The 26,121-nt window shown below is 30.4% G+C and overlaps 3 protein-coding genes across 11 annotated transcripts; 2 read left to right on the forward strand and 1 right to left on the reverse strand.

Moving 5' to 3' along the window:
- The first annotated feature begins 158 nt into the window (after positions 1–158).
- On the forward strand, positions 159–2,890 carry LOC105669251 (mitochondrial inner membrane protease ATP23 homolog). Of its 4 annotated transcripts, none has more exons than XM_012362112.2 (6): positions 159–563; positions 1,019–1,258; positions 1,739–1,784; positions 1,906–1,987; positions 2,199–2,423; positions 2,565–2,890. In XM_012362112.2, the coding sequence occupies exons 1-6, from the start codon at positions 506–508 to the stop codon at positions 2,757–2,759; spliced, it is 846 nt and encodes a 281-aa protein (XP_012217535.1). In that variant the 5' UTR covers positions 159–505; the 3' UTR covers positions 2,760–2,890. The 4 variants fall into 4 exon arrangements, with proteins under 4 accessions (XP_012217535.1, XP_067208858.1, XP_067208857.1 ...); XM_067352757.1 differs by having other exon boundaries at positions 167–563; positions 1,007–1,258; XM_067352756.1 differs by lacking the exon at positions 159–563 and adding an exon at positions 570–761 and having other exon boundaries at positions 1,007–1,258.
- LOC105669252 (pro-resilin-like) lies at positions 2,809–15,394 on the reverse strand. 5 transcript variants are annotated; one of them, XM_067352762.1, is made up of 5 exons: positions 14,863–15,394; positions 11,480–11,855; positions 10,090–11,285; positions 5,345–5,674; positions 2,809–4,464 (listed from the first exon to the last, which is right to left on the reverse strand). In XM_067352762.1, exons 3-5 carry the CDS (start codon positions 10,102–10,104, stop codon positions 4,195–4,197), a joined length of 615 nt encoding a protein of 204 aa, XP_067208863.1. In that variant the 5' UTR covers positions 10,105–11,285; positions 11,480–11,855; positions 14,863–15,394; the 3' UTR covers positions 2,809–4,194. The 5 variants fall into 5 exon arrangements, with proteins under 5 accessions (XP_067208863.1, XP_012217539.1, XP_067208864.1 ...); XM_012362116.2 differs by lacking the exon at positions 14,863–15,394 and having other exon boundaries at positions 10,090–10,184; positions 11,194–11,285; positions 11,480–11,951; XM_067352763.1 differs by lacking the exon at positions 14,863–15,394 and having other exon boundaries at positions 10,090–10,184; positions 11,728–11,951.
- Positions 15,395–22,212: 6,818 nt separating this feature from the next.
- On the forward strand, positions 22,213–25,407 carry mael (maelstrom). Of its 2 annotated transcripts, XM_012362111.2 has the most exons (11): positions 22,214–22,420; positions 22,512–22,605; positions 22,782–22,986; positions 23,083–23,463; positions 23,654–23,823; positions 23,912–24,148; positions 24,298–24,444; positions 24,516–24,570; positions 24,752–24,820; positions 24,959–25,018; positions 25,087–25,407. In XM_012362111.2, the coding sequence occupies exons 3-11, from the start codon at positions 22,818–22,820 to the stop codon at positions 25,101–25,103; spliced, it is 1,305 nt and encodes a 434-aa protein (XP_012217534.2). In that variant the 5' UTR covers positions 22,214–22,420; positions 22,512–22,605; positions 22,782–22,817; the 3' UTR covers positions 25,104–25,407. The 2 variants fall into 2 exon arrangements, with proteins under 2 accessions (XP_012217533.2, XP_012217534.2); XM_012362110.2 differs by having other exon boundaries at positions 22,213–22,605.
- Positions 25,408–26,121: the final 714 nt, after the last annotated feature.

The raw sequence follows: 26,121 nt of genomic DNA on the forward strand, positions 1-26,121 counted from the left end.
AAATTATTTACTTATTGTATATATATTTTTATATGTTATATATATTATTTATTGTATATAAATAAATAGTACAAAACTAATTTAATAAAATATTAAAAATAAATTGCAGGAATTGAAGGATAAAAATGATCAAAGGAGAATAAAACAAAGAAAAAATAAAAATTGAAGGAATTATACACAATCATATTTAAACAAGTTTTGAAAATATTTGGAATTTGGAAGATAAAAAAACTTGTTGGAAAAATTTATAGTTCACAAATATAGTACTGTACTAATATCAACAGGCATTGAAACAGAAATTGTGAAAGGGAGCAGCATGCTTATACATTCCGACGTAATTTTGAACCTGACCTACATTCTGTATTGGTACAATTCCGTGCTTATATAATTATCTGCAAGAATTGTAAATAGCGTGCATGCCACATCTCACAGTTTTGCTTCGGATATCGACGGATGTTGATGTGCGCGAATCTTGCCATGCATTTCAGAGGTCTCTGAGAGTAACATGGGAGAACACGTGGGAACTAGCAATGTGTATTCATTTCATACTCTGCTTGGTTCAGGTTAGTTTCCTTTGGAAGTGATGTAATGGTGATGTAATTTATTTTAACTTTAAATTATAGGAAATAAATTTGCTATTATGTATGTCGAAAAACTTTTGAAAACGATACGAGATTGAAGGCACGTTAAAAACATAAATAAAAAGAAATAAATTTGCTGTTGTGTGTCAAAAAATCTTTGAAATTAAATCTAGGTTAAAGGTACGCTAAAACTTGTATACATATAAACAAATTTGCTATGTTGATTGTATTACACACTGAAACCATAAAATGGCAAAATTGTTAACATCAGAAGTTTACATTTTTTATAAAGAAAAAAGAATTTACAGTATTAATGCGAGAATGTTTAACTACCAGTATGATATTAAATTATAGAATGTAACTAATACTTTACATCTATCACATTATACTTATTTTCATTTAAAGATTTATTTCTCTTACGCCAGGTTTTTTTTAAGTGACAATGGCAGTTCAGAACGAAAGCACAGATGAAGGAAAAAGAGATGAAAATTATGCCGATAAGAAAGTAGCAGCAGATAATTCAATCAACAGTGATTTATGGGGATCTGATATGTATCCTGAAAGAAGAGGAGCAAAGTTTAAGCCTAGCTGGTTTAAAACATTGATTGGTGCTGCAGGACGAGAATCAGTAGATAAAGCTAGATGTGAAGAGAATGTTTATAGATGCGTAAAAGATAGTAAGGTGTCTCTTATTTAAACATAAAAATGAAAAAAGTAAACATGCAAATTTTTTATTTCTTTTTTAAAAATAAAACTTAGCTTGTTTTATTTTTTTTAATATTTTGAATTTATAAAATAAGTTTCTTTTAAAGTCAACTAAGTTTTTATATTTGGTATCTTATTAAATATTTATATAAACATAAAAAATTTGTACGATTACTTTTTAATCAAGTCTATTTGCTTAATTTATTTTTTAATATATGTCCAAAATATTTAAGAAATTGTATATTTTATATCAGAAATAGAAGTTTTAATAATAGAAAGAAGTCAAAAGCAATAATTCTTTAATTGTACTCTATTTGGGAATTTTGAATTAAATAAAAAAAAGATGGCGTCGAATTAAACTTTTTAACACTACTTCTTTTTTTATTTGACATTTACATATTTACATATTTATTTCATTCATTTATTTATTTACATATTTCAATATTTTTTAGGTCCCATTGTAAAACTCATGTTGGGAGCATTAAAAAGTTCTGGATGGTTTGTAGTTTATTGTAGTTTATTGATTTTTACTGTATATATCAATATATAATTATTTATCAATATTTACTTATTTAATTTATTTATTTTAGACGATCATCATTAATAATTGATGTTTCAGTGAAGTTGATATACGGCGTCACATCTCCTGTGAAATATGCGATCCGATAGTAACTGGTGGATATGATTCTGAGTTAAATCAGGTGAATATATTTATTTGTGAATTACTGATTAAAACTTATTTTATATTAAATATTATGCATTTTATTTATGTTTAACAGTATGCTTTTCTAAATAAAATTTAGAAGTTTGTTATATATTATGTAATATTATATGTATTATAAATAATGTATATTATATGTATTATAAAAAAATAAATATTTATTATAAATAATAAAATTGATTTTTTTACAGATAATTGTTTGTCAAAATTCGGCATCTGCTAAACGTGAAGTTCAGGGTATTCTCCTACATGAAATGATTCATATGTTTGACTACTGTCGTAATAAATTAAATGTAAAAAATATTGATCATTTAGCCTGTACAGAAATCAGAGCTGCAAATATTGGTCATTGTAGTTTTTTGAGCTCAGTGTTTCAAGGCAATTCATCCTTCAGTAATATAAAAGCAACACATCAGGTAAAATATTTTGAGAAAAAGAGAAAGAGAATGTGAGAAAGTTTATTAGAGTAACGATACATTTGCTTTTATATACGCATTGTTTTTAATTTGTTAGAATATTAATGTATTATATTAATGCATAATGTTCTTTATATCTAGAACTGTGTAAAACACAAGGCTAAAATGTCAGTAATGGCTGTACATAAAGTATCAGCAGAAGTAGCAGAAGCAGCCATAGACAGAGTATTCACAAAGTGTTATAACGATTTAGAACCAGTTGGTAGAAGAATTCGTAGAAATTCAGCAGATATGCCGAGAGCATACGCAGAAGCATATTTGTATGGATATATGTAAATGTACAAAGAAAAAAGAATGAAGAAAATTGTACATTGACTCAATTAGATTGTTGTAAGTACACATATATATATTATCTCTCTGTTTGCAAAATTGTATACATTTACTAATATATCGTATACATTGAAAAACCTTACTATATTCACATTATCCACATTCAACAATAGATTTCGATTAAATTTCGATAAATAAGTAGATTTGCTATGTATAATTGTCACATTACATTGTTTTCTTAACAATGTAAGTACATAAAAAACCTTTGGAATATATAGGATAATTTTATTAATCTCCATATCGAGTTTCATTAGTAATCAAGTGAATAACTCAATGGAAATTTGCTATGATATGATATATAAACTTTATTAAGTTAAATATTTGATAGAAATTGAAAATATTTTTTCTTTATTAATATTATAAAAATTAATAAAAACTAAGGTTGCTTATAGAAATATTTTTATGTATGTACATCTAGTAGTTTTACAAAGCCAATATGATAGATATATTTTGCTGGTCAAAAATTGTCAAAAATCATATGCGTACGCTGCATATTGATTTTTATATTTTTATCATATGAGAAACCTTAGAAATCTGCTATTAACAGGTGATACGGTTAGTCTGTGAGATATCTTGTATATTTTATATTATTTTTATAAATCTATTCTCTTAATGAATTGGATTGACTTACCGGCACGATGCGCAACAGCGGAATTGTTTAGACTAACCGAATATCACGCGGGTTAAAATAATAATAGTGACGAATAGACAGAAAACTAAATAAATCAGATAGTTACACTTTTCTTTTCATTTCTTTAAGAGTCTATAAACAAAAGGAAGGGAAAAGGGTTGAATCGCGCTAATGTACACTTTATCTCAAAATTGACGAAAGATGAATACATAATACATTTCTTGCAAACTTCATAAAAGTAAATTTTTATTTGCTTTGAAAACAGAAAGATAGTTTTTATAAGCTATAAGCTATTTGTAAGTAAATAAGGAAGTTTATAAATGAAAGCTGTTTGCTAAAGTTTTAAAAAGACATAAATAAATATTCGAATTATTCTTTCTTGTTCACAATATCAGAAATAAATCTTGGCGGAATTATAATCTGAATTATTTATGTATCAAATGTTGAACTTTGGAACGTTATGAAAAATTGATTGTGACATTTTCGTTGGGGGGAAAAAATTGATAAATTTCGCAAGAAATAATGCTATGTGTGAGCTTTTTGTCTATTCCGAGACATTCTATATGCTATTATATCACCATAAAAAAATAGCGAACATCTTTTTCTAAGCTATTATTTTTTACGATAAATCCATGTGAGATACAATGATTTTCAAACTTTGCTATATGTGTTGTATATAATCTGTTGTTGTGCTGTAGTTTCTTGGATTTAACGGGGGGAAATTGAACAATCTTAGACTCGATACTAAAATTAATAGCCTCGATTAAAATTTGCGCCCGGTCGAGAAGTATCGAAGCGCGGATTTCCGTCATAAGACACCTGCGCACTGAAGCCGTGCTGCCAGTCCGCGGTATAACGCACGATTTGCGTTCTACCATCCGGAAGTTGCACCCTGTATTCACCCTGGACAATCTCTCCATCACTGATAGCATTATGGGAATAATCGTTGCCGAAAGCATCCTCCTTTACGGCATAATTAAAGTCAAAAGGCATGCCAGGTTCATGATGGTGATGGTCGTGCTAAAGTAAATCCATTAATTAAAAAGATATAAGTAAAGATACAGTATAGTACGCTAATATGTTCAAGTTTTGTTTAGTCAAATTAGAGAGAGGGTATTTTCACGGATATTTTTTTATGCAGAACTAGTTTCTTTAAAGTATTAATAATACACATGTAAATTACTTGAAAACTGACCGCTAATGTTAATAACGCAGGTATATATTACTTAAAAAAAAAGTATATTTACTTATCGATTTTCGCGAAATTTATAAGTTTTTGGAATTGCTGAATTCACATCTGTGGTCAATATTTTTGAATTTAATATGGCAGATCTAATATATAAGAAATGCAAATTAAAACAATTATTTTATTTTTATTACATTTTTGTTCTATGAATTTTTATGATTTTTGACTGATAAATTTTTATGAATTTGACATAAAAACTTTAAATTTAGGAGATAATTATTTTTATAAAATATGGAATAAAATTTGTGGTTTATTCAAATATTAATTTACATATTATATTTAAATTGAGCACAAATAACAATATTTAATCATATTTGATCGTAAGCTTTTATTTACTATTTTTTAATTACAAAATTGACATTTTAACTTGTATGTTACAAATTGCCAAAACCCTTTGAAAAATAACTTTTATGTAAAATTTATTTAAAAAATTTTTAATTGCTACATTGTGTTCGCAATCTTCGGAAATCTACAATTTTAACTACAGGTGAATTCCGCATCCCAAAAAATGCCGAATATATAATCTTTATGCAAGTTTTATTGTTTCCTTACAGAAATCATTTTGGATATTAAGTTGTTTTTTATTTCTTAATATTTGGAGAATTTTGAGTTTAGCTCATATTTAATTAATTCAAGATTTATACGTGTACTTACACCGGGGCCGATAGCATTTCCGTTAGGACCACTCGGTTGACCGGTATAATCCGGAAATCCTGGTATAGGACTCGGTCTGGTGGGATATCCTGTGCTTGGTGGTGTTCCTGGGGTTCTCGTAGGTCCTGGATAGGTAGGCGTTGGTCTGGATCCAGGGAAGGTCGGCGACGGACGCGTAGGAAACGTCGGCGTGGGCTTCGGGAATGTTACCGTCGGTTTGTTGTACGTATAACCACCTTTTGTTGGCTCGGGTGGCAGATATGTGTTGCGCCTCGTGCCCGGTGGTAGGTCACCAATAACACTAACCACCGTCACGCAAAATACGACCAACTGCGCAAGAGAAATCAAATTTATTGATATGCGTGATTGGCGAAATCATAGAATGTTTGCAAACACTCGATTGATTTAGATTTCAAATTAATTCTCTTCAATTCTAAATTAAAATACGTCGATATCAATGAAACAAGGGATTATCAGTAAACTGTACTATTAAATTGAAAGAACTGCATTTCGTAAGACGTACACGATTATGTACATGATTCATATTATTACTGAGCAATCTTTCATAATGTAAAAAAAGAAAGAAAAAAAGGAATGAGGAAAGAAAAAGAGCCCGGTAGTTGCCTTAATCAAGCATTATTGCATCGACTTTTTATTATGAAGTCTCGGATTGTGAATAAATGAGTCACATATTCTTTATTATGGCTGTTAAAAAGCGGGAGGCAGAAATGTTTCTTACATGCTACACGCTAGAGTATGTAGTTACTTTCATTAGTTTGAAGGACTTGGAGGAAGCAGAGATGACTTGCTGTATCACGTAAGAGAAAGTCGTGTGAATTCTTTGTATTATATGTATTTATCTTATAAAAAATAGGAGATCTGATAAAACTAATTGAAATGGACATTACATTCTTATTTTTTATTTTTTCTTCCGAAATAAAAGACTTTGATTTTTATCTACACAGTGTGGAGTATTGCGTTAACAGCAAAATTATAACAATTATCATACTAGTTAACTTATTATTTTGATTAAAGTGTTAAATAGAGAAGCTTGCTCGTTTTGAAATAATAAATCTTACATTTTTAAGATAAATAGAAAATGAAACTGTGAAATGATGCAATGGCATATAAAATACAAAATAAATAAACGTAAATATAATGTTATGCCTTCATGAGGCCAAATGAGAGTTTAAGCGTTACAAACATCGTTATTAGTCATTTCATGACACGTGGATACAAAGTTATCGCGGCAATGCTATCATATAAGTGTGCAGCGAAGATATGTTTCTATAACCAGAACACATATGCCAACACAGCCAATATTTCAAGAAATTGTTCAGGTTCTGCTATACAATGAGAACGCAATAAGTCGCAATGATGTTGTAAACTGGTTGGATGTGTGCAATCTAACATGCATTATAGATTGCATACGTCTGCGACTCTAATTATTATGTACATTATTGCAGAATTATGATTTTCTCCGTTCGATTTTATTGCGTTATTTATTTCAATTTATCATACCTTAATGCGCAAAGCGCGTTGTCTATACTCATATATCTTATTATATAATATTTTCATAGGCAGAATAATATATTCCTACTTTTCTTTTTCATCGTAAAGAGAAAAATATCTAAATTTAACGAAATGCAAGTTTGCGCGACGCGTTAATATGACCGGATACATGAGTTTCCGTCGAACCTCGATTTACCACATAATGTGGTGTATGCGTTTATAATAGCGGAATCTTTTGTTTTAATTATTCCTGCGTTCACGTAATAGATGCTTTTTAACTTTCAGATCCGATGTAGAATATTGCCACAATCACAATAATCTTATACTTATTCTCATATGTGAACTGACATTTGTGTCGCGTAGCTTATCACTTACAAATATGATCCGCGCAGCGAGTCGTGTTATGAGCGTGTAATTTTAATAAATCAAACGTCTCTGTCGGAGCCGTGTTTGATATTTAGTACATCAAGATGTCAGAGGAATATTTTTCTATAGCGTCACATACCTCGCGAGCTGTGACTTTTGATGAGATTGATGGGAATAATTATAGTCTGATGAAACGTGGATTGGATAAAATAATTCTAATATATTGTGCATCTATCGTTTTTAACGCCTTCTCATCAATATTATTACATTACTTGTTTATGTACAACAAATTATGGAAATTGAAATAGAGAGTTAAATGTGATTTTTTTGCAATAATCTTACGAATGGATATAATTATTATTAAGTTTATTATTTTGAAAAGATTACGATATTATATTTAATATTTATATCACATCCGATCGATATAATATTCAATTCTGTGTGAGAATTGTTATAATAAAATACTGTTTTTAATTGCAATTGGGAGTATAAACTTGTGATTGTAAAGAATGTTTTGTCAGCACTATTAGATTTTATGAATGCTATTGTTTGATATATTAAAATTTTACATTAAGCACTTAATCATATAGAAGAGAATTAAATATCAATAAATGTTATCCCATAGATTTATCACATCAATATTATAGATTTATTAATCTTTTATCAATTGCGTCGTGACTGTGATAACATAATGATCTAAGTCAAAGTAAATTATAAAATACAAGTAACAAAGACAGTTAATGACAGGAAAAATAACAACAAAATTTTATTGGAAATAATTATTAATTTGCGTTTTGATAGAATTCATTAATGACATGCCGATTATCTAACTCGGATTATATACGCTGAAAAAATCACACGTTTTATTACAAATTACAATATTTCATCATTTAAAAGATGTGTATAATAAGCTATGAAACAGCAGGACAACAAGTTTAATGTTAATGTCAAGTTATTAATATTATTTTATTCCTCGTATGTTACTTCTCCAATATATTTTCTCATTATTTTTATACATTATAACTGAATATTGCAAGTCTTAATAAAATACGACGCGGATTTTCGATGTCAGGTCACGATTTGAAAAATAGTAGAAATAACGATAAAGTGTACGTGCGCAATGTCGAGAATTGATGTTAATTGAATCTAAAAGATATATACGCGCGATTTTGCAGATGGACAAACGCTGTAGAACTTTTATTCGGGATCTTTTTCTTGGCATAATGACAGCCTGCGGTCAATATGCGATTGCCGCCGCTATTAGTTCTGCCTGGTGACGTGAAAGAGGAGCAAACCGAATCAATAATGTTGAAGATATTATATTGGCCAATGCGTTCGGAGAAACAGCCAGCGATGCTGTGCTCTATTGCGACAGGTAAGACCTTTGTATTATGCTCTTAACCCTGTACTTCGATTGCAACGCTCTTGCGACGCAACCTGCGCGAGAGAGTAAGCTTTAAATATAAAATATAAACACGTATAAAGGCGCGAGAAAGAGAGAGAGTGAGTGGGAGGGGGGGGGAGGAAAGAAGTGAGGGAGAGAACATGCGGAGATTGCTAGAAGCAGCTAGACTCTGCCGAGATGTCGCAATTTCGTTCTAGTAGTTGATCGACATGTGGAAAAGCGTGAGAAGTTATGCACTTTGAGATGCGACTGGCAAACGCGGTTGCGAACTCTTTACTTCATTAGTGTCTTATTAATGTCGATGCGTATGCGTATGTACGTGTGCAATTTGCGAAACAATATCATCGCGCGCATTCTTAAGAATTTATTCGGAATTGATTTAACGCGTCGCGTGGGCGCACACTGACGTTTATATTATGTCTCGTGATGATATCATTGCGACTATTGTAATGGGTTTTCTTCATATTTAAGAGGAGTAATAATGAGACACGCTAATGGTAATGATAGTTGCATTGAATTCGCGGAATTAAATTCTTTTGGAACGAGCCTACATTTATCTGAAGAAAAATCTGCACTTTTTAAATCAGTTGTTTCTCTATGACAATAGACAACTTGAGTAATTTTTAGAAATTTTATTCGTAAATCTATCCGTAAGAAAGTTGTTTGTTATTCATCAAATATCAATTTTACACCTTGCAAAATGATGACCGACAGTTAGTTGTCTCTGCATCTTAAACGATGTGTATTTAATAGTGGATACGGCGATCATCGATTTGCCACGGATAAAAGAGCGTGCAATTAATCAAGCGAGATGAATCATAAGCGATCAGCAGTCGTAATTTATTTATAACAAAACTATTTTGTAAATATGTGGAGATTTTCAAAATTTAGCCGTAGCAGAGTTTTACAAATAATGTAAAGATTGTGCGGGACAAAGAGAAAGAGTAATCTCGAACAATCAGCTATAGATAATGGTACGGCTTTCACGAATCTCCTCGACGGATATTTATATTTTTGTCACTTTATTTTGTTCACCAAAGTGAATTAATAATGATAATCAATCTTTATTTTTATCGCAATAAATTATAAACTGTAATAATAAGAGATGAGATATCGACTATAAACATTAAAGCGTGAAACAACGGCCATATCCGTTTTAATAACTCATTATTTGATTTGTCAATTGGCTGTTGTTTTTTTTTTTACTTTACTAATTCCTACTTTACTAAATATGTCATTTTTAAATTTTATTTCCGTTAATTGCATGTGTGTGTAAATGCTGACGAAACACGTTGGCGAAACATGTCTTGATACAATGCTTATCTGAATGACGATTTATCCAGCGAATAATATACGTAGGATTAATAATATTCATGGATCTTCACAATAATATATGTTTATGCACATATTTACACAAATTAAAAAAATCAGACATAAGACTAGGGATTAATCTTATACATACCTGTAGAGAATACATCTTCCAGACACGATAAGTGACACAAATCAACGTGCTGGACCACGCCAATTACGTGTACCCGCTAGCGGAAATAACGCACACTGCAAATGTTTCAAGTTAACACTTTATCAGAGAAGAAAATACGATGGTGTTTTACACTTATATTTTATATAACATTTTATGTAAGACTAATACATGTATTTTATGATCATAAGTGAATGAAATATGTGAACATAGAAAGAAAAAGATGTTATATGCCGAAAGTAGCTATTTTTACATGTATAATATATTCTGTAAAGAACACGCATGATAATGTATTATGATAATATCTCACAATACATTATTCCATCAAACAAAATTTAAAAAAATTAAATTATAAATGTTTTATATAAAATTTTTGTTTTTGCAGCGTGGTTTGTTTTATATAATGCTGCTAATTTTTTATTATTCATAGAATATTTATAAATTCTTTTAATTTATATATTTATATTTATCTAGAAATTTATTTAACTTTATTTTCTTAAAATTATCGTATTTTCTTATCTTGATTTACGAGGTAGTCCAGAAAGTAAAATTACAAATACAATATAAATTGAAAAAAAATATTTTGTTTGTATAAAAGTACTTTTAATAAGGTAAATGGTTTCAGTGGCTGCATAATTAAAAATTAATCATTATTGAAAATATAATTTTGTCTATCAATATAACATTTTTCTCACCTTTTCGTGTACATAATAAAGATCAAAATTTACTTAACAAAAATAAAATAACGATTATTAATTGATAGTTAATTAAATATTTGCGAAAGATGTCGGATATGCATATTTATTAGTTTGGACATAAAAATGTTGTAGAATACACGCAAAAGATACTTTATAAATGAGAAGTTGAGAAATTTGTTTCTAAAACTTATAAAAATACTTCTTTCTAGTATAATATAATATCACTTGCTTTTTGGTAAAATTGTTAAGAATCTCAATTTATTAACATTTTTATAATATTATTTCTGGGTTTTATATTCATGTAAAAAATAAAATTAAATATCAATTAATAACTATTTTGTTAATATATGATCGGCGACTAAACATGTTCGGCCACTGGGACATTTACCTTTTCTACTCTCTTGCTGACCACACACAAAAAATAAAAAAATTCTGTATAAATTGATGATGTAGATCTCAAGGATCGATGACGATGCACTACTGAAACACGATAAAATATTACCAGGGTCTTGCTCGGTGCTTATGTTAATTCAACATGGTCTTACGATTGGATTATGTTAGCACATAAAATTTTTCACGTGTGCATGTACATATATATACATATTATATATATATATTATATATATATATATATATATATATATATATATATATATATATATATATATACGAACAGGATGTATGGGATCCGTATTTTGTTGTTGTTGTTGCACTCTCCGGTGTACACGACTGTGAATAAAGCTAGTACGTAACTGCTCGGTATGCTGGCATGTTGGGTTTATATAGCGTGGGTCTAATAAGATGAGATTCTCTTGAACGGCGTGGAGATCCCGGTAGGTGTGAGTAGAGGGGCCCTGCCATACAGAGGGGCGACTCCCTTGCCGTGCTTTACCTTGCTATGTCTTACCTTGCCTTATTTTACCTTGCCTTAGACCTGGTAAAGAGGAAATCGACCACAGGGAGACAAGGTGCGCGCTACGTGCCAAGATACTTCTGTGATCCGGAGATCCTCGTTGTTAGGCCGCGGACGGCACGAATGAGGGTGTGTGCCTAATATGTGAAATATGAATTATAAATTAATTATGTGATATTACGAACATTTTCTTTTAAGCCAAAATGATACACTTGTAAGAAATATAACGGAAAATTATGTTTTGATAATGATAAAGATTGATTAATATTATACGATACAAACACAATACGATATAATATTTTTTGCAAAATAAGATAAATTGTAAAAAAATATTATATCGACTATAATCACGATTATATGATTATCATATATTTAAACAAAATACAATTATTCAAACAAATGCACTCTTGTCTAATTGTTTGTTGGTATCTTTTAATTTTATTTTCTTTCCAGACTTATATCATTATACTGTTCAAAGTGGCTACCTGATGCCTCTACGAACGCGACTTGCCATATTTCCGTTGTGTGTATGTGTGTGTGTGTAACTGCTTTCCTGAATATTGGTAAGTTTATTGCTAATGCTATCAGTTTCAATTATGCTTTGCTTCAATTGTCCTATCAATTTCTTATGGGTCTAGGTTGATTCGTACATGTGAAAGTACTGTCAATGTAAAATCAACAATTAAACAGATATTAAATGTATATCAGATAGTTTGAATGTCTCAGCAACTATAAGTGATAAACTTCTCATATTTCAACAACGGAGCCAAATCGACCCATGGTTTATATAACTTGTTTTTGCTTAGAATAACTACCCGAACACGCTAGCGAAGTTTGTTTTATTGCAAAACACCCTGCATTGCAAAACACCCTAAAATTATAAGAAACTCTAACTAAAATATAGACAGATATGTGAGAACCAAGATAATTAAAATCTTTAAGTCAATAAGGGTACAATGATCGTTTGGTTTTAGATAAATGGGCATTTCTTTTTGATAATTATTGAATGTGTTCCTTTAGAACAGATTATATAAAATATCAATTGAATATGTGTGTATGGCAATCTTTATTTATTTACTTATGAAAAAAGATACTTTTCTCTCCTACACGTCTAATTACACATGATGCTTGCATATGGTGTTTGCTCTACAAGTTTCTAATATAACTATCTGCGTAATCGATGGCGTAATGCGAGATTTCGAACTCGCTGAATTTATCCTTTTGCTTCTTCCGTGATATTTAACCTTTTTATAACTCTTCCATAAACGAAGAGAAATTCTCGCATGATATTCAATCATTGCGTGTGAATACAAACACGTTTTCTTGTTTATCGATAAAGTTCAGTTTTCTATTTACTAGAGCACAATAATTGGATTATATAATTAAACACAATAAAGAAAAAAATTAATTAATTCATTAAAATTAATGTAATTGGACATTGCATTAATTTTTGCATTATAATGAATAATGCGTAATAACAATAACAATAATTATGTTATTTTTTGTCGAACAACATTATTTACACTGAAAGAAAAAAATGATTGCAATTACCCATTATCTTATATAATTTATAGTGTTTTTCGATACCAACCATATTTTTATCTGTGTTCTAACTATGCAAATTATAGTTAACTCAACACTGCTGTCATTATAATTACAATATTAATTTATATAACCATATCACACACACACATATGGTTGTATTAACTTTAAATCGAGATTTTTGTTTGCACTAGTAAAATTAGTACTTTTAACATATGCACGTTAAATCAATATAATGGAGCTTTATGAAAGAATCTTTACACAGTTAAACAAATAATAACGATCGTCTGTGTTCCTACAGACGATCAGAAAGAGGTGAGAGATCTCTATTTGTCAATTTTTAGTACATATAAAATTCTTTTCGATGACTTGCATACTGCATCTTCTTTTTATTACTTCTATTGAGTAATTGGTAGTATATTTGGTGCTTTTTCTTTGATGCATGAGATATATACGATGCATAGAGCAAAGCGCATTTCGAGCATTATGGCGTTCGTAGTCCCATTCCATCCTGAGACACCGAAGACTTGGTACAAATAATTTCATTGCAGACAATAAATTTGTAGCATATATTGAGCACGTTTCTTGTTCGAAATATAGCGTTTCCGTGTGGAGGCGCGACGTAAAGACAAATTGTTTTTTTGTGAATGGCTAGGCGAGACTTCAAGGCACATTTTAAAGATCAAGGTTCGTTGAATTACATGCCATCCGATTTCGAAGTGCGTGGCATTAACACTTCACTTCTAGATCGAACGGTGCTCTCTTGAATAGATCGGTGCATTCTTCTTTTCCTCCTTCGCTGTGATGCGCGAGCGCGATATATTCTTTATCTGCTTGTCCTTCCCTCTCTCATCTGCACGTATTGTTCCAAGCATTCGTGACATTTCATTCTCCTCGATCTTAAAGTCCTAGTTCCAAGATCGCAGTGTGCTGGTTGGATCGCAGTTATACGAGTTGTAGCTTTGCATTCGTGTTGCAAAGATACGATTGCATTGAATATGCGATTAATTGTAGCAACTTTTGTACATTCATAAATGAATATACTTAAATTTTTAGTACCATCCTTGAAATAGTTAGATTAATTCGGTCTTTGGCAAGAACTTTATTAATTTTATTACTATATTTCTATAAAAAAAAAAACAAAAAAAAAACTGTTACAAAACAAATGATTAATTATGCATGTTTTAATCGAAAAACTCATTTTTCTTTTCAATTGTATTTGGATGTCTAAACACAATAATTTTATATAGTATAATTTAATATTTATATTTTCTCGTATTTCCAAATAAGTATATTATGAGGCGTGTACATTGTAAGTAATATAAAATATAAAAAATATAACAACCGTCAAAGAGATAGGAAATAATTTAGAGATTTGTGTAACAATTGCACAATAATAATTTGCTCATTAATTCTTACATTTGTCATGATGCAGTTACTGCAGATGAGTTATTGCATTTATTTATTTATCTTATTATAATTATTAATGCAATTATCGTGTTTTTTTCTATATTTTTGTACCTAAAAGAACTATTTATTAACTTGTGCACCTTCTTGATTTAACGATATCCTTAATCTATTTGTTAAAAAAAAATTGCTTACTTCTTTCAAGTTCCGTTTATCGTGACCTCGAAGTCTCGGTACTAGACTCTCAACGAGATCCTCTGTTACGTAAATTGCAAAGCCCTTCCCTCTCTTTGGTTGTCCAAATTCTAGGAAAAGAAACACATTCCACATTGCACCACAAGAGGTGAAAAGAGGTGCCGCCTAGTCGGTGTGTTCGGCGCCGAGTGTGCGCTTATTATCGCATGATGTAAGAAGTGAGTGTAGTTGGAGGCCGCAATCCCCTTTTTTCGCCGTAGCGATGCCCCACGTGAATCGCGGGAGGAGGTTAGCGTGTATCGATGTAAGAAGAAGACAGAACGTCGAATTCTATGTCGTAAAGCTTTTTATAGAATTTTGAAATATTGAAAATTATCAATGCTTTCTTACTATCGATGCACAACTTATTCAAAATTTATTTTAGACAATTTGCAATTTACGACGCAAAATTTACCTAAGCAAAGTTATCGCTGATCGATATACATTACAACCGATTCTCAAACATCATGATTGTCAGCTATTATGCGCAAAATTTTTTTTTACTCGTAAATGGCCTCTTCGCGTCGACACTCTGCGGCAAAACGGAGAATTTATCGTGAATTGGTACTCACGCAGTGACTCCTTCCCCGGAAGATATTTTTGTAGTGGGAGCACAGGGGAGGAAGAGGCCAAGTGGAACGTAAAATTCGCACGGCTGCGCGAATTCAATGGAAGGTTATGAATATCCGATTTTCTTGTCGAAGCCGCGTGTCATACTTAAATCTTCATCGCCGCTGTGCTTACTCGGCGATGCCTTTGTCCGTTGCGCGATCTAAGTAGGCATTCCCTTGGTCGCGATGAAAGTGAAAACTCTTCGCTCTGCTCGCGAGAGATGACCTACTGCTTGTCGAGAATCTGGGCGCTCCATCGCACATGTATTAACAATTATCTCTTTGCTGTCTTCCCATTATGCAGCACGATTCCCGAGTTGAAATTTCGATGTTGCTTTGACATGTTTTCAAAAATAGCTTTCGCTTATTTAGATACCCCATAAATTCTACTCGAAACCTACCTACATTTATTCTGATAGTAAGTTGCAATTTTTCTTTCTCACTTTGATCTTGATTTTTAAATGTTCAAAATTAACATTTACTTTAATATAGGCTTCAAATAGTCAGGTAAATCTTTTTTAACACTGTTTTTTATCTACAGCTTTAAACGGACATGTAAATTGCAACAAAATATTTCAATACAATTATTTTCATTGATCAGTTAATTGTTACAAAGTTTGTAAATTTTCAGTTCTTCTCTTGATAGGATATTATTTATTTTATACCGCAAATGCGAATGAGGCACATGTGTCGCAAATGCAGTAAAATTAAAATTAAAATTTAGGACTAGAATTTCTACGTATGAGCTGAGTTCAAATACAAAAAATTGTTATGTTATTATTTTAAATAGTTAAATAGTTCTAGTGATCCATTTGCGAGTATTTCATGAAAATTTTGAAGCACTTAATAATACATTTATACCAAAAATAAAAATATTAATTTAAAAATAGTATTTTTCGCTCGTAAAAGATGTGTTATCTTTTGCAATTTTTCTTTGCTACGTAAGAAATAATCGCACTTTACAAAACTATTCAAAGTGCGCACGCTTGGTTACTTCATCTTTATCTTGCAATTATGCCATTATGTCTGCTGCTTCACATGTATTTCTGGAATTAGCTTCTGAACGTGCATCTGCTGAGTATGTTCATATCTTGCATGCATGCGTGTGAGTACATGCGTTTTGAAATCCTCACACGATACTTTGGAATGAAAATGTACAATACTTCACTTCTGTTGGTCTCATTAGGAGAAAATTAATTTTCTCAGGAGATATTCGTGAATACCATAACTCTACAAATAATGTAATTAACCTAAACAACAATTAAGTATGATTTTACATCGCTTGTATAAGATATTTTATCGATATTACTACTTTTAATCAATCAACATGAAGCTAAATTAAGTTAAATTAAGCTAAATAAAAAAAATATTAAATTTATCTCGAGCCAAGATTGCACAAGCGAAATATTCGCACGAAAGAGGAATTTGAGTCTCTCAAGCCATTTGGTAGGAGAACAAAAAGAAGATTGGTTATACGATTGACTCCGACGCGGCCTTAATGATCTGTTTTCTCCGGCGCAAACGCGACAATAAGAGATGCATGGGAGAGAGAATATTTATACGATACTATTACACGAAAAAATTTTATGTAAGATCGTAGTATGTTGTGAAATCAAAATGCTTCTGCGTGTGCGTCGAAAAGATAATAAGCATCAGTTTAGAAAAAAATCGAGATCAAATCCTTTTCGTATTGAATGCCATTCGATTGTTTTCCATTGGACTATTAAAAAAGGATTTGATCTCGATTTTGTTCTAAACTGATGTTTATCCTTTCGATGTTCACGCAGAAGCATTTTGATTTCACAGCATGCTACCATCTTACAATTAGCATAAAATTTTTTCGTATAATATAGTATTACTTATAAATAAATATTTTTCCTCCCATACACCTCTTATTGTGAAAGATGTGATGAAATTTGTTTCTAATGATAAATTCAAAACTGCAATGTATAACTGAGTAATTTTTCAAGAATTGTATTACCATTTCAGTACTTTTTAAACAGTTTAATTTTGTAGAGATTACCTTTTCTTATTATAAATTAAGAAATTAAAATTGGATTAAAAAACACTGAGAAGATACAATACACAATCACATTTTTTATCACAATAAACAAGTGCGGAACAATGGTTTGATTTTTTAAAGAATATTTTTTATGATTCAATATATGAGATGATATATGTTGCGTCCGCACACATACACATACACATTGTACTTCCTATTACAAATTTATTGCATTTACAATCATAGCAATTGGCATTGTTACAAATGAAATCTCGTTATCTTGCGATCGTATGCAATGATAGGTAGAACGTGTATCCTGAGAGGTGTATAAAATCTTAAGAAACGCATACAAATGACTTTATCTATCATGCACTACTGGTACTATATTTACATATTTTTTTAGTCAAGTTTACAGTAGAGTAAACTGAATAGACATTAGAATATTGAACGTGTCAATCATTTAGTTAATTCATATTATTTATCTAATAATTGAAGGAATTATAAGAACAACAGTTAAATTTGAATAGAAATGTCAAAATAGCAATAGCAATTTCCAGTTGAACTTTAGTTATTTTATGAACACATAGAATTTAACAATTTGTGAATACGCGTAATTATGAGAGATCTCGTTATTGGCATCGAGGTGAATTAAGATGGATTACTTAAACGGAATACAGCGTTTATTGTCTGACAATACGACTACAAGTAGTATATCATAATATGGGAGCATATATACATTGTGTATGAAACCGAATGAAATATCAAACAGTTCCCATCGCCCTGTGACGAAATGAGAAAGAGTACGGAAGAAACGACGGAAGAGGGGAGAAGTCCCTTTCATCGTGAACGAACAAAGAACGTAGCGAGACATCCGGTAAATTTCGACGAGATCGCATCTACTATTAATACACACAGTATCACGCCGATTGCACTAATGATATGTACGATGGTTGCAAAACGTGTTGTTCCAAGCGTTAAACGTTCGTAATAACTATTAGTATTACATGTATCTTTATTACATGTATCATTATTACCGCTCTCGATCCATACGAAACCATTTATGCTCGATTTATGCTACCAAGTATAAATTTGACAGAATCTTTACAAATATAGTTAAAAACCAAAAGAAAATGCGCATAAATAAATATAAATAATAATGTAATGAAATTAAATGAAATCAATTATTCGAGTATTACTCGGCGGAATGACGAGCGACTGCGTGTAAGATTATTGATTTGCAATATGTTTTATACACAATGATTTGCATTCTCAAATCAAGTATAGATCATTTCCAAAAAATCATTCTTTAAGAATAAGGTTAATTTTGGATACACATAACAGAAATACGAATCATAAAATAATTTAAACGCATTTATAGAAGCTTGAGAATAGGAATACGTGATTAAAAATTAAGCGCAGTTCAAATTTGTGCAATAAAATAACTTTTTTATCACTTGTCACTCGTAAAACTTAATCTTTGTAATATTTAAGAAAATTATCGTGACAATATATCCGTGTAAGTTGGACACAGTTGCACGTTATCGACGACCTTTCTCAGCTGTCAGCGTGGCGAACGTTTCAACTCGTTATGCTTGCATGAAGGCGAGAATTAATGCTGGAACATAATTCAGTAATAACATGCTAATACATAAGATATATTAATCAATATTAGTAGTGTCGAACAGGTGAGAAGAAATTTTACGACCGCGGAATTGAAAATGGTCGAGTGAGCACGATCGACATTATTTCGACACATGTATGTTCAAACATGTATATACGTGCTAATAGATCAACAGTTTCACTTGCGCTATAATTAGTTTGTTGTAACATAAAATCGCAATATTTTCTGATTTATGATACAATTGGAAATATTAACAAATGTGAAAGAAGATCATAGGATATGATTCCCCAAGCATTTTATGATCGGCTTGACGATATTTTGTCGCATCGGTGAATACAGAATATATAATATTACTTATTTATTCTTTGCGTCTCTGCGATGTGAGAGATGTTACTGCTAAAGCACATGTATCTATATTTGTACACGCGATTCGATCTCACGCTCGCGCGATATTCTTATGCAAATGGTTCAGCTAGCATACTGCAGGTTGTAGAATGATGAGCGACTGCGTAAGGTTATCGATGAGGAAGGTTAAAAGAACAGACACGGACTCGACCCTTTCGTTTTCCCACCGGCGATGTCGATATAATCCTCGATAATCATACAAAAGATGCAAAGACTATTCAGCCAACTTCAATAGCGGTGCGATTAACGTTTAGATAAACCATCTTTTTGAGGAAAAAGTTGAAGGGCTTGTGATCGTCGATGCATTGTCTTGATTATTATCTTTTAATTAATGACTATTTATGCATATTTTATTACATATGATACAAGATTCTAGCCGAATATGATGCAGTGATGCAAATATATATATTGTACAATATTAATCTTTCTGCTTTGTAACTGACACTTTGTTATTCTCATTCTCCTTTATCAATTTTTCTTCTTTTATTCTTTATTTCCTTTCTTATCTGTAGTTTTATATGATTGATTCTTGTGCTGCTTTTCTTTTTTTTTGCCGTTTCTTTGCTTTTTGCTTTTTTTAATTTTTTACTAAGATTCAGATAAAAGATTCGAACATATTGTTTGATTTGTATAAACAGTTTAAATAAAAAAAAAGCATTGAATTCGAACTTAAGTAGTGATCCGCAATATCAATTTGTTGTTTGAAGATTTAAATAGTTTGGATAGTAAAAAAAATTAGAGCAAACGTAATATGTATTATAAGCGGAAAACAGCCTTTTGATGAAAACTTTTTTTTTGTTTTTACTTAACTCTTTGCAAATATGACAATAAAAATGTCTGAACTGATCAATCGTCTAAAAATTTCAAGCACCATCTTCTACATGTAATAGAATAATATTATTCTTTTTTGTTATATAAGATTTATAATTTATTTTATTTACAATTTTGTTTATAACTCAAGTGTTTTAATATATGTATATACTTATTGACAATACTATCTTTTTTCAATCATATGTAAAATCTGCTTTTGTGTAGTCAAACATTTAATGAAATTTCTCTAGAAAAGTATATGATCATAATTACTGGTTATTATGTGGCATACCAATACAGTGTTTATGAATCATGTTAGGCTAGAACATATAATTACGAGTATACAAATCATGTTTTAATTGTTGTTTGCGAGCGAGAAAGAATAATATAATCGCCACTGTCGAAGTTATAGCATTCTTTCTCCCGTGAAGAGCATCAGGTCCATTTCTTAGATCTTCTTTAAAAAATCTGATCAAGGAATGTTGTGTCTTTGTCTCCGACTCCCTTATTATCGGACTCTCTCCCAATCTAATGATTCATGTGATTCGACATCGACGATACTTAAAGGTAACTTCTTCCGTGACATTAAAAAGGCACTCCCAGGCTCTTGTTGCACCGGTCCCTTTGCTTGCAGTTTCACACACCGATGTCGAATGTAGAAACAACACTGCACTAGCAATAACGTTCCATTTCTGTTGCATTTTACGAGCGAAAATTAATCTTTTATCTCATATTTAACGCATGTTTAATATTTGCAAAATCAATTCTTTCTATATTACACCTCTTTTTAATTTCAATATAAATTATTCTTACTTGTCTCTATATGAGATTATGTGTTTATTATATTTTATTATTTATTCTTCTTGTTATTATTGTTCGTTATTTTATTTCATGTTATTTATTCATTCTATTAATATTATTTATGTATAAAAATTAGGTAAATATTTCAGAGAATGAGAGGTTTATTGTTAGAAAAAGAGCCGAATATTTTAGGACATTCTATATATATATCTATCCAATATCTTATTTATTTCCCTTACTTTTACTCGTCCTTCATGAAATAATCAATATGACTTTGTACCTTTCACATAGGATTATCTATTAAATTGCAAATATATAGATAAAAATGAATAGAGATAATTTGTGCTTCTTGGATTATTATCTTTTAATGCAAAGTAAGAAATAACACATTCTCTATCTAGTTGTGTTTCTCGTCTTTATACATGTCTATCTATTTGTTCAAAATATTATAGCTATTGATAATTGTTTAGTCTTTTAAAAGATGTGTGTCGCATCTATATCGATGTCACTTATACTTATGCGAAAGAACATGGAGTGCTTATTAAGAATTAACTTAAAAAGAAAAAATATATAAAAAAATGTGCAATAGCTGATTTGAGATAAATAAAATTGAAATAAATCTTGGTTTATATATAATAATGATAAATGTATCGTATGTATACACACATGCACGCGCACATAGTGAAATAAAAGTATAAAGTATATTTTCTATCATGTTATAATTGTTGAATACTGTTAAGATGTGAAAAAGGGCCAAATATCTAAACTTAATTATCAACGTGTTAACGAGAGTGTTTATATTCAACTGTTTATAACTAATTATATTTAACTCGTATGTGGCGCTTTTTTCGGACAGCTGTTGGTAAAGAGGAGTGAGATGAAATAAAAAATTAGAGAATGGTGCCCTTATAATAAATAATATTTATGATAAATCCATTTCTTTATCTATACGCTTATGCATCTATGAAAATTTGTCTATAAATACTCTTATGTTTGTATATACGTTTTCGCTAACACAGATCCTAAAGTCCGAAGTGAACGACACAAGCGCCACTTATAAACAGTGGGCTTGTTCGTTTTAGCTGCACTGGGGCAGCTCTGGGTCTGCTCTAAATAAGATAATACAGGACAAACTATTTATCTGTCCTGTATTATCCTGTGTAGAGCAGACCCAGAGCAGCCCCAGTGTAGCTAAAACGAACAAGCCCAGTGATGGCACATAAGATACATCTCGTAACCTCGGAAGTCAGGACGTGTCCACAATCGAAAGTGAGTGCACTTGAAAAGAAGAGTTTCGCCAGCTTTCGTTGAAAAAAATGCCGAAGAAAAAAAGTAAAAATGCCTTCTTTTTCTTTATGAGTGACTGGAAAAAACGCGCGGAAGCGGAAGGTCGTGAATTTCCGAATGGGTTCAAAGATGTTCAAGCAGATCCAGATTGTAACGCGGAATGGCAGGTAATGGCGTATTTTACACAGGTTATTTTGACACACGTGTTTTATATCGGTACTAAATTCATATTAAATGGTTTATTTCCCTCATGGTCAATGTAGATTCAGTGCGAATATGGTACTATGAATATGACTTTTACTCATTCAAGCTTTGCAATTCTGTAGATATGTTTTTTTAATAGAGTTTAACTAAGCAACAAAAAGGACCTTACGAAGCCATGGCCAAAAAAGATAAGATTGCATCACAGATATCGAACGCAGACAAGAAAACAACATATGGAGAATCTATAAATATGCTTGATGAAAAAGAAAAAGAACAACGGAAATTAATGAAAAACATGCAGGAGAATATAAAGTTAGCAATTGATTCAGCTGTAAAACTCAATAGTATGTAACATTTTGTATTATAATTTAATATTTATTATAATTATTCATATTTGGAATGAAAAGTTACACTACAAATAACATCTCTTATTATTACAGTTTTACCAAAACTGAAATTTTGCTTTGTACATGTAAATTGGTTCTTCTCAACAATTGTTGATAACAATATTACATACTTTCCGGCTGAATATGCAATAGGAGTATTTTCACTGGAGAATGGCATAGAAGATGTTCATCATGTAATTGTTAGTGCTAAAATTCCATTAGGATTTAGACGGGAAGCACTGGAAACTAGTCAGACAACTCATAACATACCTGTGGAATATCCAGGTGGTGAAACTGACTTTGCTACTATGTACAGGAAATTGGTTGATTTCTTAGAGCCTAGGAAGACTCTGAACAAGTATCCTCCTCTCTATACAACAAATAATTGTATGGGAGCAGTACAGTCTTTGTTAACACGGTTAACTAATGCAGCACGTAAGTGTATATCTTTGCCGCAAAATAATTTTATAATTTAACAATATAAGTTTGGTTAATTGTAGATTTTCTTTCTTATTTCTTTTTACTGTCTCTCATTGCTTTTCTATCTATCATTCTATCTCTCTCTTTCTGTGTTTTATTTATAAATGTATGTATCATATATTAAATGGATCTATTTTTACTTTAGAAAAAGACAGTGAACAATTTAAAGTTTATGAATTGGAATCATTGTTTATACATTTGGCAAATGAAGCTTATAAAAAAAGAACAGATCGAGAGATAAAGTATATTCCTGCTTATGCCAAACATATATTCACACGCTTTACATATATCTTTGAAAGTGGTTTTGAATGTTCTGTAAGGCAATTTTATTACTTTATAATATATATTTTTTTTCTCAAAATGTGTATAAATTAAATTAGTAACAAAATTTTATAATATATAGTTTCACAAATTTACCGATGGAGGATGCAAATGCTGCAGTCAATCTGTGCTACAACAATGGGCATGGACATTGTGCGAAGAATTTTGTAAACCACTTGAAGTAATTATGCGTCCAAAAACACATTATCCCATCAAACCTGATTCTACTCCTGAAATGACATATTCAATGAGTAACATGAAAATTGAAGATGATTCCCAACTTGAAGCTGAATCTAATGCAATCTTATCTATGACAGGTGTAAGTATAATAAATATTTGAAATATATTATAGGGTGTTTAGTGTGCAGCAATATATCAAATATAACTTTTTAATATAGTTTTATAAATGAAAGTTTTATGATATTATCATCAATGGTTATTACTAATATATAATATATTTTAATATAGGTAAGCGAGCAACATAGGTTGAAAGTTTCAACTAGAACATATCAAGATGAAATTCGCCGTCGTAATGACTCGAAGCAAATAGAAGTTATTGATCATAGCAAATTGGATGTAGCTGGCGATAAGGCTGATAAATGCAAACAAAAATATGTATGTATATTTTAAAAAAATTTCTGTATTAATATGTTCAATATCATTTACAAATTTCCAAACTTTTTTAGTTGGATGAAAAATCAACTAGATTGCCAGGTTGGATGCAACCTTCGAACAGCGGCTGTAAGTTAAAAAAATTTATTTAAATTATATACAAATAAATAATATTTCAATTTATCTGTATTGATAGATTGATGAATTATCAATATTCATCACATTCATATTGACTGATATAATTTTTTTGTATACTACTGTATTTTATTGCATAATGAACATTCTTCTATCTATATATATTTATTTTTAGCGCTCTTTGCTAGTACTTCTACCATGAATTGTGATAAAAATGATGAAAAGCACTTTCCTGTTATTGTTGGTAAGTTACATATATAATGTCAATTATATATTTATAGTATTTTATACATGATTTCATGTGTGTATGCGCGCGCGCACATTTTAAAAAAATAATATAATTAATAATGATTTATTAAATAAATATTTAATTTGTATGTAGCTGGAAGAGGTATATCATTCAGATCTCAAATCGAAACGGCAAAAGCGCCTTTGGGCAAAGGTAATATTTTGTCATAAGTTTAATACGTTTTCTTTGTTTTATGTAAAAACTTGGTACAATTTTTACAGGACAAGGACATTCATAGGCCAGATTTTTTAAAAGGAAATCACTCATTAAAAAATTATTTATAATTAATTATTTTTTACAGTGAATACCAAAGTGTATTATCAAAAAGTTTTTTTAGTCCTGACGATCTGAAAAAGGATTTCACTTAATAATTTTATATTCTATTAAATCTCTGATATCAAGTTTATAATTAAGTTTATAATTAAGTTTATTTGAAAATAATAGAATTTCTTGCACACACTTATGTTTATAAGATACATACATGATAAGAAACAACTGTATAATTTTATTGGTAAAATTGTCAATAAAGGATTTGGAAATTATTTTTCTTGTTTCTTCTCTCTCTCTCTCTTTCTCTCTCTCTCTCTCTCTCTCTCTCTCTCTCTCTCTCTCTCTCTCTCTCTCTCTCTCTCTCTCTCTGTGTGTGTGTGTGTGTGTGTGTGTGTGTGTGCGCGCGCGCGCGCGCGCGTGTGTGTATATGTATATATATATATATATACTACAATGTTAATATAAAACATATAATGAATAAATAATATAAACATATATAATATAATAACTATATTACTAATTAAGTGAATTAAGTAAAAAGAGTATTTCATGTATGTTTTACTATATAAGTTTATATAAATATATACACAAGCGATGCTTCAGGAATGCATTTTCATAAAGTTGCAACCTAATCAATAATTTTAGACAATCCAGAGCATATGTATCGTGTTTACATATTCATCTTTTCTATTTGACTTTTAGTCAGAAATACAAAACTACATTTTTATTAATTAATTAAATAATTTATTTATATAAATTATTATTCTTTAATTTTACGTGTAATTTCTTATATTTGTTAAACATTTAAGATATCACATTATCAAATATAACAAACATAATGCGTGCACATATAAACATAATACACACACTACGAGTTATTTAAAATTGGCGCAACTTTATATAGAGAAAAGTATTCCTAATCGCCTCTGCACATAATATAAGAGTTTGATAATCACTTAGTAGAAGATACAAGCGTATGTTTGACG

This window comes from Linepithema humile, chromosome 4 (genome assembly GCF_040581485.1).
Source record: "Linepithema humile isolate Giens D197 chromosome 4, Lhum_UNIL_v1.0, whole genome shotgun sequence".
NCBI classification, from domain to species: domain Eukaryota; kingdom Metazoa; phylum Arthropoda; class Insecta; order Hymenoptera; family Formicidae; genus Linepithema; species Linepithema humile.